A 13,624-nucleotide genomic window follows, 5' to 3' on the forward strand; every position below is an offset into this window, starting at 1 on the left:
AGCAACATGACGCTCGCCATAACCATGCTACTGGACGCCACGCCAGGTTGTTTCACTCGGGGCGCCCCAGAGGGGTGGCGGGTGTGACCTTTCCCACCCCAAGCAACCCAGACCTGACAGCCAAAAACCTCCAGAACCCAACCACCATCCTGCTCACAGCCGCTCTCCACATGCTGGGGCTGAGCATTACCCACGGGTGAACCTATTCCGGGACGACACTTCAAACCACACACCCTACCCATTCGCCAAAAATACCAACCACATTTGATGGGACTCGAAATAGGAGACAACCAACCTTAGAGGAAAATATTACATTATTTCAGTTCTGCTTTGGGTCAGGAACAGGGGTTTGGGATGGAAACGCCCGAAATATGGTTTTGGGAAGGTGCAATAATGGTGGGATTGGTGCTTGAATATTAAATGTAATCAAGTATTGTGAACAACTTTATAAAATAAAAAAATTTAAAAAAAATTTTAAAAAGAGGGGCTCACAGAATTTGGAAAAAACCTGAGTGCCCGAGAACAGATGACTGGTCAAAGAAACTTTGGTACATTTACACAATGGAGTACTATGTAGCTGTTAGAAAAGACGAAGTCATGAAATTTACATACAAGTGGTACTACATGGAAAGTACCATGTTAAGCGAAATGATTCAGAAAGAAAGGGATAGACATAGAAAGATTGCATTCATCTGGGGAACATAAAGTAACAAAATAGGAAACTAACACCCAAGAATGGCAGAGATTAGTACCAGGAATTTTACTCAATGACCCGGAGGACAACCACACATGTTAGGGGAAAAGGGAGCTCAGAAAGAGAAGGGAACACCAAATAAAGGGTGTTGGGAGGATCCTCCCAGGATGGGAGAAGCATGCTGAAAGTAGACTATCGACCAAACATGATTGCCACTCAATGCCTCTTTTGCAGACCACAGCACTCAAAAGGAGAGAGAGGGAAATGCCCTGCCACAGAGGCAGGGTGGGATGGGGGCTGGGGGGTGGGAGGGATACTGGGATCCGTGGTGGTGGGAAATGCACACTGGTGGAGGGATGGGTGTTTGATCATTGTATAATTGAAACCCAAGCACAAAAATGTGTAAGTCTGCAACTGTACCTCATGATGTCTCACTATTAAAAATAATTAATTAATTAATAAAAAAAAAGAGGGGCTCAATGAGCCACCATTGTCTGGGACTGGAGCCATATAAGCTCATTAACAGCCACATCAACATACCACACATGATCCAGAGACTCACAAATCTCTTGGAAGAGAGCATAAAACGACAGTCATAGCCAGGCCGCCAGACCCCACACCAGGCTGTTTCATTTGGGGCAACCCGGAGGGGTGTGGGTGAGTTCCCCTACCCCGCCCCAAGGAGCCAGCCCCGCCAGCCCAAAATCTCCAGAACTCAACCTCCACTAGGCTCATGGCCGCTCTCCCTTTCCTCGGGTTGAACCTCACCCAAGAGTGAGCCTATTCCTGGACATCTCATACCTCACACCACTCATAATGCAAGAGTAGCACACCACATTTGATGCAGTTTAAAGAAGGAGGCAACCAATCTTAGAGGGAAATATATTTTTACAGATATATGCACACATATACTTATGTACACATATACATGTGTATACATAGACATATATACGCATATACATATGTATATATAGGGCTGGAGTGATAGCCCAGCAGGTAGGGTGTTTGCCTTGCACACAGTGGACCTGGGTTCGATTCCTCGGTCCCTCTCGGAGAGCCCTGCAAGCTACTGAGAGTATCCCGCCCGCAGGGCAGAGGCTGGCAAGCTCCTCATGGCGTATTCAATATGACAAAAACAACAAGTCTCACAATGGAGACGTTCCTGGTGCCCACTCTAGCAAATTGATGAACAATAGGAGAACAGTGCTACAGTGCTATATGTATATATATGTATGTATACATATGTATATACACACATATGTATATATATGCACACACAAAAGCTCAACCTTTAACAACATGTTATTAATCTTTTATAGAAGGGCTAATGCCCCCCCCCCCCCGGGTGAAATACAACAATCTTAACACACTTTCCTCTAAGGAAACTTTTTTGGATAATTTTCAACAGTTTATAAATAACAGTTTATTCATAACCTGCACCAGGCTGTGGGGTTGGTGAGAGCCCTCCCCACCCCAAGGGACCCAGCCATGACAGCCGACCTCCACTGCTCAACCACTGCCATGCTCCAGGACGCTTTTTGAACTTCGCGGCCAAGAAATAAGACACTTCTTACTCATTTATGCCTCTCGGAGAACCCAGCAAGCTACCAAGAGTATCCCGCCCACACGGGCAGAGCCTGGCAAGCTCCCCATGGTGTATTCAAGATGCCAAATACAGTAACAACAATAGGTCTCATTCCCCTGACCCTGAAAGAGCCTCCAATTGTTGGGGAAAGACGAGTAGGAAGAGGCTGCTGAAATCTCAGGGCTGGGAGGAATAGAGACGTTACTGGTGCCCACTCGAGTAAATTAGATGATCAATGGGATAACAGTGATACAGTGATACAGTGATTCATAACAATACAAAATAAATTATTTTGGTTCTGCTTTGGGGCAAGGGTTGGGGTTCAGGATGGAAACATTCGAAATATGGTGGTGGGAAGGTGTAATGGCGATGGGATTGGTGTTCTAATATTTGCTCGAGCGGGTTTGCTCGAGCGGGCCCAGTAACGTCTCCATTGGAGACTTTGTTGTTACTGTGTCTGGCATATCGAATACTCTCCGTAGCTTGCCGGGCTCTCCGAGGGGGCGGAGGAATCGAACTCGGGTCGGCCATGTTGACTGCGTGCAAGGCAGACGCCCTACCCGCTGTGCTATCGCTCCAGCCCATGTAATCAAATACTGTGAACTGCACTGTAGCACTGTAGCACTGTCCTCCCGTTGTTCATGAGTTTGCTCGAGTGGGCACCAGTAACGTCTTCATTGTGAGACTTGTTGTTACTGTTTTTGGCATATCGAACACACCACGGTGAGCTTTCCAGGCTCTGCTGTGCGGGCGCGATATTCTCGGTAGCTTGCCTGGCTCTCCGAGAGGGGCAGAAGAATCGAACCCAGGTTGACCACATGCAAGGCAAATGCCCTATCCGCTGTGTTATCACTCCAGCCCATAAAATCCCATAAGATCCCCCAACCACAGCCAGGATTGATTCCTGAGTGAAGAGCCAAAAGTAACCTCTGAACATCACAGGTGTAGCCCCTAAACAAACAACAAATTGGTTGGAGGAGCTGAAGAGTTGATATGGTGGATAGCATGTTTACCTGGTATGTGGCCAACCGGGGTGTGATCCCCGGCACACTGTATGGTTCTCTGAGCACAGAGCAGGAGCAGGCCCCGAGCACTGCCAAGTGTGGCCCAAAAGGGAAATGAGGAAATTTCTTCACCCTGTCACCCCCAAACTTCGTCCCGAGCCCCTTCTCCCTGTGAACTACTTTATAAAAATAACTTTTTTTAAAAAAAAAGAGGGGCTCATCAGAGGGTACAGTACAGGGGTTAAAGTACTTGTCTTGCAGAATGTCGATCTTGGATCAAACCCTGGCACTGCATGGTTCTCTGAGCACTGCCAAGAGCAGCCCCCAATCACAGAACTGGGAGTTGCCCCAGGGCGGTGCCTAGCATGACCCCAACTCCAAGCCCCACTCCCCAAAGAAGAGTCTATTGTAGTCATTTATGAAGTAATTCTGTGATACTGATTTTCCCCCCAGTGATCAGGCGTATCATACAGTGAGTTCTATGAAAGTAACCTGGTAGTTAGCGTGTGGGTCTTACTGAACTGTGTGGCTGTCGGAGGCTCACCAGGTAGGAGCTTGCTGCAGGGTCCACGTGCTTCACAGAGGCTAAGGAAGAATTTCCTGATCCCAACACCATTCCTCTCCTCGGGTTTCCTGTCACATTGAAAGGCGAAGGAATCATTTCATGATCAGTTACTGATCAGCCAGAAGAAAGATCAGCTGCAGCATCATAATACAAATTTTTAAAAGGAAACATTTATTGTGTGCTGGCTATCTGCTGATGTTGCTTTAGGCACGTGTATATAATAATTCACTGAATGTTCATACAGACTCTGTAAGTGTAAAGTCTCACTTTACACTGCATAAAGTGAGATAGAAAAGAGTTAAATGGCTTGTTTGCCCCAGGGCACAGTTAGTGGCTGACAGAATAGGATCAAAATCCAGGGTTCAAAATTTACATCTGTAAACTGTTGTTGCTATTCTACTTCATTTTCTTTTTTGGTGGTACAGGGGATTAATCCCAGGGCTTCACACATGCGAAGCAAGTAAGTGCTCAACCACTGAACTACATCCCTGGTTCTTTTATCTCCCTTAATTTTAAGGGAAGCTGGTGATGGCAGGAGACAGCAAATTAAGCACTAGCCTGCATTAAAAATTCAATGAACAATAGTACAGAGAGATAATACAGTGGGAAGGTGCTTTCCTTGCACACATGTGACCTTGGTTCAATTCCTGCCACGTATATAGTTCCTTGTGCAACAACAAGGGTTATGCCTGAGCTTAGAGCCAGGAGTTAGCCCTGAGCACAATTGAGTGTGGTCCCATACGCCCAAACAAGAAGTAAAAATTTAATGACTTATTTCTGGTAATAAAGAGAATGGTATGTTCTTTATTGATATTTTGATCATTATTATTACTGTGATATCCTATAATACAAATGTGTAAGTTCTTTGGGTTTAGAACTATAAAGTATGTTTGAAATCAATTTTATATATATATATGTGGCCATTTATGCAGTGTCCTTATTTTCCTCACGAACAATTAGAAAAATAAAGAAAACAGATGGCTTGAGCAGCTCTCCCCAGTAGAAGAGCAATAATTCTCCTTCCATGAAATCACATCTGGTTCTACTCTCTTCCATTGCTGCTCCAGATGTTCCTATCCTCTGAGCCTAATCTCCAGCAGAAATATTTTCCAGCTGGAACTTCTTGTTCCAACTGGAATGAAACAGTGTAAGGCATAGCAGTGTTTTATGTAGGTTGGACTTTGCCCATTTTGAGTCATCATTATTGAAAGACAGGGGTTTTTTTTTTTTTGCTTTTGTGCTGTGTTCTCTCTTTCGAGCAGTGTTGGGGGGCGGTCCTGGGAGTTGTTCCCAGCAGTACTTGACCATGTAGTGCTAGGACCCAAACTTAGGGCCTTATGTATCCCAGGCATGCACTACAACTTATGGTGCTGTTCCTTTGCTCCTCGTGCTATGTTCTTGATTCATAATATTATATCCTCATTTATTAAACTTTGATTTTTCTATGTCAAAAATCCATTTTAAAATGTTTTCTAGGGGCTGGAATGATAGCACAGCAGGTAGGGCATTTGCCTTGCATGCGGCCGACCCCTTTCTATTCCCAGCATCCCAGATGGTCCCCTGAGCACTACCAGGAGTAATTCCTGAGTGCAGAGCCAGGTGTGACCCAAAAAGCAAAAAAATAATAATAAAAAAATGTTTTCTAATCTAAAAAACAGTTGATTATAAGAATTCATGAAATGACAAAAAAGCAATGTGTGAAAATTATATGAATTGAAAGAAGAATTCTGCCCTGGCATCTATCCCCTGTACCACTGAAAAACAATTATTATTAATGAGTAATTTGAACTTTTTTAATTTCCCTGTATTGGAAATCTGTGGTTAGGGGGACAGCCCAAGTGGTAGAGCTCATGTGAGAGGCCCTGACATTGGTTTCTGGCAGCACATGGCCCCTAAGCACCAATCACCTTCAGAGTTGAGCATTGAACAGCCTGGTCCACTCTCCCAGGCAAAATATCATGGAGAATGGCCTGTTTTTGGTTTTGTTTCTTTGTTATATCTGTTTTATAACTGAAGAAAGATTCTATGAAAAGATGTTTGGGTCCCTCACACATTCATTTCTGGGTGCTTCCACTATCAGGCATCGGTGAATGATTATTAAAAGATGTAAAGCAGAATTACGTGATTTTTTTTTTTGTATTAACAGTGCCAGGATAAAACATCCAAAGTTCTATTACTTCGTTTTTTCATGATCTATCCCTTAAGACACAATTCAAGTGAACAAGGATGCGTTTGCTCTCACTTAGAAACCTATTTTTTTTAAGTACATAATCTATTAAAGGAGGAAGGGAACTTGATTTTCTAGAGTTGGAGAGGATATTTTATTTATAAAAAAAAGGAATAAAAACTAACAGCTGTTTGTTACTTTATGGGGGAAATTACACAGGCTTTGGCAAAGGTGGAAAGAATTTGAAGACGGTTTTGAAACCCAGCTGGTAAGAGATAGCAGCGGTATTAGGGGGATGATTGAATTTGGCACCAGCAGGAAGCGAGGCAGAGGCAGCATTTGTAAAGAATTGCCCGAGAGGCCGATCCAAATGGCAAGAGAGGGAATGATAATAATAATAATAATAAAAAAATCCCACAGCAGTGAGAAAAACTAGATCCAGTTTGGAATAAACTAGACTCTGAAATTAACACGCGGACTGACCCGTCTGCTCACACTGTTCTGAAAAGCATGGCAGGAGGGGGGGAAAAAAATCAATAAACCGCCAACGTTCATTCCAGCCGAGGGACCAGCGAACCCCCGGGAGGGAGGTGAGCTTTTAAGTGGGCCGGGGTGGGCTGCTGGGGCGTGTAAAGGATGCTGCCGTTATCCGAGCACCGGGCCCGGCTCACATTTGCCTAGGGAGCTGCGGTGGGCGGGCGCGGTGGAGCCACTAAACATGCATGAACTTTGTGAGCGCGGTCCCAGCAGGGCCTCGGGGAACCCCGGGAGATCGGGGGGGCTGGACCCAAGAGGCCGAGTGACCCATAGGGGAGAAGATGGCTGCCCAACGAAAACCTCAGACGAGTCGGTTTCCTTCGCGTGGGAAGAACGGAGCCAGCAGCCTCATGCAGAGAAAGGTCTTGAGGACACCGTATGGCGTATTTAGTGTGACTGTGACGTCAAAATCTCCCAATCATGACAACAGACTTTCCCAAAAGCAGAAAGGGAAGAAAAGCAAGCTCAAAAGGGGAGAGAAATCTCAGAAGCGCGGAATGAAAGGGGAAACCGTGAACGCGCGGCGGCATGTCGGGGTGAAAGCCAAGAGCCCGCCGCACTGCCTGGGGATCACGCCATCATCTTCGGAAAAACTGCTCTCGGTGATGCGGTTAAGTGACCTCTCCACCGAAGATGACGACTGGGGTCACTGCAAAATGAACCGTTACGAGCAGAAGAGCGACAGTCTCATGAACGCGGTTGGCTGTCTCAAGACCGAGATCAAGATGCAGAAGGACGAGTGCCAGATGGCTAAGAGGTTCCTGGAGGAGCGCAAGGAAGAGCTGGAGGAGGTGGCCCAGGAGTTGGCCGAGACGGAGCACGAAAACACCGTGCTGCGGCACAACATAGAGTGCATGAAGGAGGAGAAGGACATCACCCTGCTGCAGAAGAAGCACCTGCAGCAGGAGAAGGAGAGCCTCGTCAACAAGCTGGTGGAGGCGGAGATGGACGGCGCCGCCGCCGCCCAGCAGGTGATGGCCTTGAAGGACACCATCGGCAAGCTCAAGACGGAGAAACAGATGACCAGCACCGACATCCACGCCCTCAAGAGGCAGAAGGAGCTTCTCCTCCAGAAGCTGTGCGCTTTCGAGGAGACCAACCGCACCCTCCGAGAACTGCTGAGGGAACAGCACTGCAAAGAAAACCCTGAACGGCTGATGGATCACGGAGCGCTCCTGAAACGGCTCGAAGAGGTGGACTCGGAGAAAGCCCAGCTGATGCTCGCGCTGGAGAGCAAGGACAAGGAGGTGGAAGAGCTCCTGCAGGAGATCCAGAGCGAGAAGGCGCAAGCCAAGTCGGCCTCGGAGCTCTCCAAGTCCACCGAGTCCATGCGCGGGCAGCTGCAGGCGCAGCTGCGCAACCGAGAGGCGGAGAACAGCCGCCTGAACATGCAGATCAAGAACCTGGAGCGCAGCGGCCACCAGCACCGGGCCGAGGTGGAGGCTATGATGGAGCAGCTGAAGGAAGAGAAGAAGAAGGGGGATCGGGACAAGGAGATCTTGAAAAAGGTCATCCTGGCCCAGAAGGAGCGAGCGGAGAAAAGCGAGGAGTATGCAGAGCAACTGCACGTGCAACTTGCAGACAAAGATCTCTATGTCGCGGAAGCTTTAACCACCCTCGAATCGTGGCGGACCCGCTACAACCAAGTCGTGAAGGACAAGGGCGACCTGGAGCTGGAGATCGTCGTCCTCAACGACCGCGTGGCGGATCTGGTCAACCAGCAGAAGACCCTCGAGGAGAAGATGCGCGAAGAGAGGGACAGCCTGGTGGAGAGGCTCCACCGGCAGACCTCGGAGTACAACGTCTTCATCCAGGAGAACCAGCGGCTCAAGGCCAGCATCGTGCCCAAGGAGAACCGGCTCAACGAGGTGCACGTGGAGGTGATGCAGCTGAAGGCGTCCATCAAGAACTACCAGGGCATGATCGACAACTACAAGTGCCAGGTGTCCCGGGCCAGGATGGAGGCGGACGAAATGACGGCCCAGCTAGAGCGCTGCGACAAAGAGAACAAGTACCTCAAAGACGAGATGAACAAGGAGATCGAAGCGGCGCGCAAGCAGTTCCAGTCCCAGCTGGCCGAGCTGCAGCAGCCGCCCGACATCCTCAAGTTCGCCGAGGCCAAGCTGGCCGAGTGCCAAAACCAGCTGCAAGACTACGAGAAGAAGAACGTGGATCTCACGGCCCTCATATCCCGGCTGCGGAGCCAGGTACGGGACTGGCAGGAGGGCTCGGTGGAACCCTCGGGAGCGCGCGTACCAAGATGAGCAGCAGGCCGCCGGAGCCAGAACCACCTCCCGTGTCGTGGCTGCCCCGCTATAGAAGGAGTGAGCTGTTATCAGTGCTGTGAAATAAAAGTCTGATCTGTCAGATTCAAACAAAACCTCTGGTCTCGCCTCCTCTGGCGTCCAGGTAAAACCCCAGGCAATTTCCTTGCGAGAATTGAAAAAGGTCTTTGGTTTGGGTTGGGTTCAGGTTCTTTGGGTCACACCCCATAGCAGGCTCCTGGGGGGGGGGGCAAGGACGTCCCTGTTGGGGGTGGGGGATGCAGGGGGGAGTAGCTGGAAGGGTGGAGGCATGGCTTTAGGGGACCATGCAGGTTGGGGATAGAACCAGGGTTCTCCTGAACTATTTTCCTGCCCCATAGCTTCTGAGTCCCAAAGGACTCAGCAAATTCACCCCTTTGCAGTCAGTGTGGCCTCGGAAGGATTTTGTGACTAATATGACTGTAGCTGGTGCATCACGCCCGTTCCCTTAGACTGACAGTGGAAACAGTCCGGCTCCTGCCAGCTTAGACCTCAGGATTTGTGGTCCAGGCCACCAGTGTGAACACAATGAGCTTGTTCTTTGAATTTGTTTTCAAGTTTCCTTTCTAGTTCTCTTACTATTTGCAGAATTTTTGATCCCAGGTCTGGCTCTTAAAACTATGCTGCTTGTTGTATTCTATTTAATTTTTTTTTCATAGTAGCATTGCTAGATATCTATGATGGAAATAGTGACTCTGAATGTTCCCTTTTCTTTGTTCTGGGAAAGTGGGGGCCACACCCAGCAGTGCTTGAGGGTCATTCCTGGCAGTGCTCAGGCAACTATGTGGCATTGGGGTAAATCGGGCTCCAGAATGTTAACTTTTCAGTATTGGCCTTAAATGATCTAATATGTCTCCTCTAATGTTCCTGAAAAGCAAGTAGGACTCAACTAAGACCTACACAACTCACATAACGGGAAGGATTCTGGCTGGTAAGGAAAGGTGGGTGTTAACTGTTTTTGGAAAGATGCATTAACTAGAGAAAGGCTTCTTCTCAAAATGTCTGGAAACCATCCTAATCTGGGGAACTAGTTTAAAATGTAACTCCCAGGGCTGGAGCAATAGCACAGCAGGTAGGGCGTTGCCTTGTACGCGGCAAACCCAGGTTCGATTCCCAGCATCCCATATGGTCCCCCAAGCACTGCCAGGAGAGATTTCTGAGTGCATGAACCAGGAATAATTCCTGTGCATTGCTGGGTGTGACCCAAAAAAGCAAAAATAAAATAAATTAAATAAAATAAAAAACAAAATGTAACTCCCAACCTCTAGTCTGGAGGTAGAGCTTGAGTACATCTTTGGTGAAATCCTGAAATCTAGATGTAATCACTAACTGTTTCTTATACAAATGGACCATTCACCTATTTTAAAATATACATAACAAGCAGAAGGTTGGGGAAAACAAAATATCAGACGTGGTGACAGAAACCATGCACGGGTTTTGAGAGATGCTTCCTCTCTGGGCGGCGAAAGCATGGACTTTGGAACCATACCAACTAATCTGAATTTTGTTCCATACTAATTATCTAACCATGAGTACAAATTGTAAGCAAATTTGAAATTCATGTATATTAGATGGAGTGAGTAATACTTTTCACATAAGGCTGGTATTAGGATCAAGTAAGGTAACAGAACAGAATCTATTATACTTTGCTAAACATAGCTTTTGTTGATGCTGATGGTGAGATCACACCAAAATGATAAAAAGGAATACAAAAAAGGCATTAGAAAACACCGTAATGACAAGGAAAATGGGAACAGACTCAACAATTAACAAGAAATGTAAGCAGAGTTCTGACACTTTTGGGGGAAGGAGTGGGAAGGCCATGTCCGTCATAACGTGGGGGGGCAAATCTGAAACTCCTGCATGCAAATCGTGTGCTTCAACCCTTTGAACTTTCTTTTGGTCCTATTAGCAGATTGTTTTTTGAAAATATGGAGGCAGAATAGCTATTTCATCAGTACTTGCCAGTCCACACAAGTATGACACTGTTCATTACTTATTAATGGTTTTCATACCCTTCTGGTGGCTAAGTATTTCCCAGCTCACCCTAGATAGGAAAATGGTAATTTAGTTAGCCAGCTGAAACTTAAGGAATGGAACCTAAGTTCCCGAGGAAAGAGATGCCCAAGAGAAATTACTCAGAGATATGGAAAAAGCTCAGAATTTGGCAGCACCAAAACCAGGAAGAGCTTTGGGGGAGGAGTAAGATTTAGAATAGGGAGGGATGTTGAAAACTATGTTGGAACTGATTGAGATCCAGAATCACACTTAACTACAACTCTGAAGTCCATAAGACAATGAAACAACTTTTTAAAAACTACTGAGGTCAAATAATGAACCATTCTACGAACAAGAAATTTTTAAGGTCACAATATTTTTTTCTTCCAGTCTCTAAGTAACTAGGGAACTCTGGTGGTGGGCATTTGCTGCAAGTATAAAACACTGTAGCGGCACTACAATGTCAAAACACAAAGTGGAGGGTCTTGAACACCACTTAAGTGGTGGGAGGATGCAGTAAATTTGTTCATCAAAAAAATTTGTAAGTCTACAACTGTACTTCATGGTGTTTCACTAATAAAAATAAAAAAAATGTTAACATTAGTTTTACCATTTTTTTCCTAAACTAAAGTATAATGCAACCCCTCGCCCCCCCCAAAAAAATTAGAGCAAGTTTTGTTGTTGTTATTTGTTGGTTTATTTGTTTTTAAAGTGCTTGCTTTGCTCATGCCAACCCAGGTTTGATCCCTGGTCCTCGCATGTTATCTTTGAGCTCTATCAAAAAGGGTTCCCTGAGAACTGTCAGGAATAATCCCTGAGCATCACTGTCTATGGTCCTATCCCCCCTTAAGACACCCCCCCAAGAGAAATAGACTGACCCATAACGAACTCTCAAAAGATAGAAAATGGAAGTTCTGGGACTATAATGCTCAAGACCTTAGTTATAGTAGGACAATGGACGGCTCCAGGGAGTGGTTTCCCTCTCCCCAAAGAAGGTGGGATTAACATTTCTTAATGGATTTGACCATGAGAAAATTGAGGGCTGTTATAATAGTGGTGAGAGAGTTTGTGAATAGCAAATATATTAACATAGAAAACTAAGGCAAGGCCTCAGGAAGGACAAAATTTCCACAAACAAGTACTTATAGTACTCTTTTGACTCAGTAGTAATTAAAATTACCATATATCCTACTGGGAAAAGGAGAGAAATAAATGGAGACCAGGCTAAGTTCTCAAGGTCTTTAAAAGGAAATCACTGAGTACTTACTGGAATGGAAAAATCAAGAAATAGAAGTGCAAGTGTTTCATTCATAATTTTAGATGTAAATATTAGAAAAGTTAGCATTTCTTTGGGGAATGGTGTTTTTTATTTTGTTTTTCTTTTAAAAATTATGTTTGACTTTAATAATGATGACTTATTAAAAAGTATATAAGCCATTTTCATGTACATATATGTCATTTTCATGTACATACATAAGCCATTTTCATGTACATATATATACACATGTATATAATATATACATACACACACACACACACACACACCTCCTGTCACTAGTAAATATTCAGTGTCAGGCAGTTCTTTTTGTTGCTCTGGTAAAACTAGTTGACAACTTTGAGGCCAGACTCAAAATCTTCTCCGAATCGCTATAGGTGAGACTTTAGGTGACAATCAGACGGCAAGTGTAGCAATTGTAGAAAAATGATGACCAAATAAATCCTAACCTTCAGCACCTGTAAATGTGATCTTATTGAAAATAAGATTTTTTTATGTAGGAGTACTGCTATTCAGCCACTGATTAGGCTGATTGAATTGGGCATGAACTCCACATTACTTTATTTTTTCATTTTTTATAATTTTATTTATTGAATCACCGTGAGAGCAGTTACAAAGCCTTTTGGGTTTAAGTCTCAGTCATACAATGAAACACACAAACCTTCACTCGTGCCCATTCTTCACCACCAAAACCCCCAATATACCCTCATCCTACACCCTCCCTCTACCTGTGGGACAGATGATTTCCACATTACTCCCTCTCTACTTTGATTGCATTCAATATTTTGACACCAGACCCACCATTATTATTTGAGATTTTACTCCAACACTCAGATCGGCCGAAAAGGCAACAGTAGACAATTTGTTTTCTATTGCTGGTTATGAATAACATATGATGTCGTGCAGCTGCAGTAGTAGCTGTGCGATTTTGAAATTCCAAAATGTTAACAATTAAATCTGGAGGGATTTCTGCCAAAACCTGTTAGGTTTCAAGATTTGTTTCTGAGTCACTGGGATCATGGCCGTTAAGCAGCTTGATCAGGATCCGAGAAGCCATTCGTGGACAGCGACTTGGGGTCTAGTTGGGACGGGGAGGAAAGGGCCGGCTCCACCCCCATCCCGTGAGGCCCTGTGTGTCTCATCACTGTGGACCCAAACCTGACTGTCCAGTGATCTCTGGAGGATGGTGGCCACCAAACCACCAAGGGGGAGCAGGCAGAGGGACAGCACCCTTTCCCCCTGGGGTGGCCTGGCGACAGTAACCTACTGCACGGTTCAGACGCATTTCTGCCAAAAGCTGCTGGGTTCCGAAATTTGTTTCTGAGTCTCTGAGATCATGGCCATTAAGCAGCTTGATCAGGAACCAAAGAGGCTGTTCCTGGGTGGTGACTCGGGATCTCGTTGGGACAGGGAGGGAAGGGCCAGCTCCACCTTCATCTCGCGATGCCCCGTGTGTCTCATCACTGCGGGCCCAAACCTGACTATCCAGTGACCT

The 13,624-nt window shown here is 45.8% G+C and overlaps 1 protein-coding gene across 1 annotated transcript; it reads left to right on the plus strand.

Annotated features, from left to right (window-relative positions):
* Positions 1 to 6,869: 6,869 nt before the first annotated feature.
* Positions 6,870 to 8,816, plus strand: LOC130034510 (outer dense fiber protein 2-like). Its single transcript, XM_056126081.1, has one exon. It carries the CDS (start codon positions 6,903 to 6,905, stop codon positions 8,814 to 8,816), a length of 1,914 nt encoding a protein of 637 aa, XP_055982056.1. The 5' UTR covers positions 6,870 to 6,902.
* The last annotated feature ends 4,808 nt before the right edge of the window (positions 8,817 to 13,624 follow it).

The sequence above is a fragment of the Sorex fumeus genome, unplaced genomic scaffold (assembly GCF_029834395.1).
Source record: "Sorex fumeus unplaced genomic scaffold, SorFum_2.1 ptg000061l, whole genome shotgun sequence".
In the NCBI taxonomy this organism is placed as follows: Eukaryota; Metazoa; Chordata; class Mammalia; order Eulipotyphla; family Soricidae; genus Sorex; species Sorex fumeus.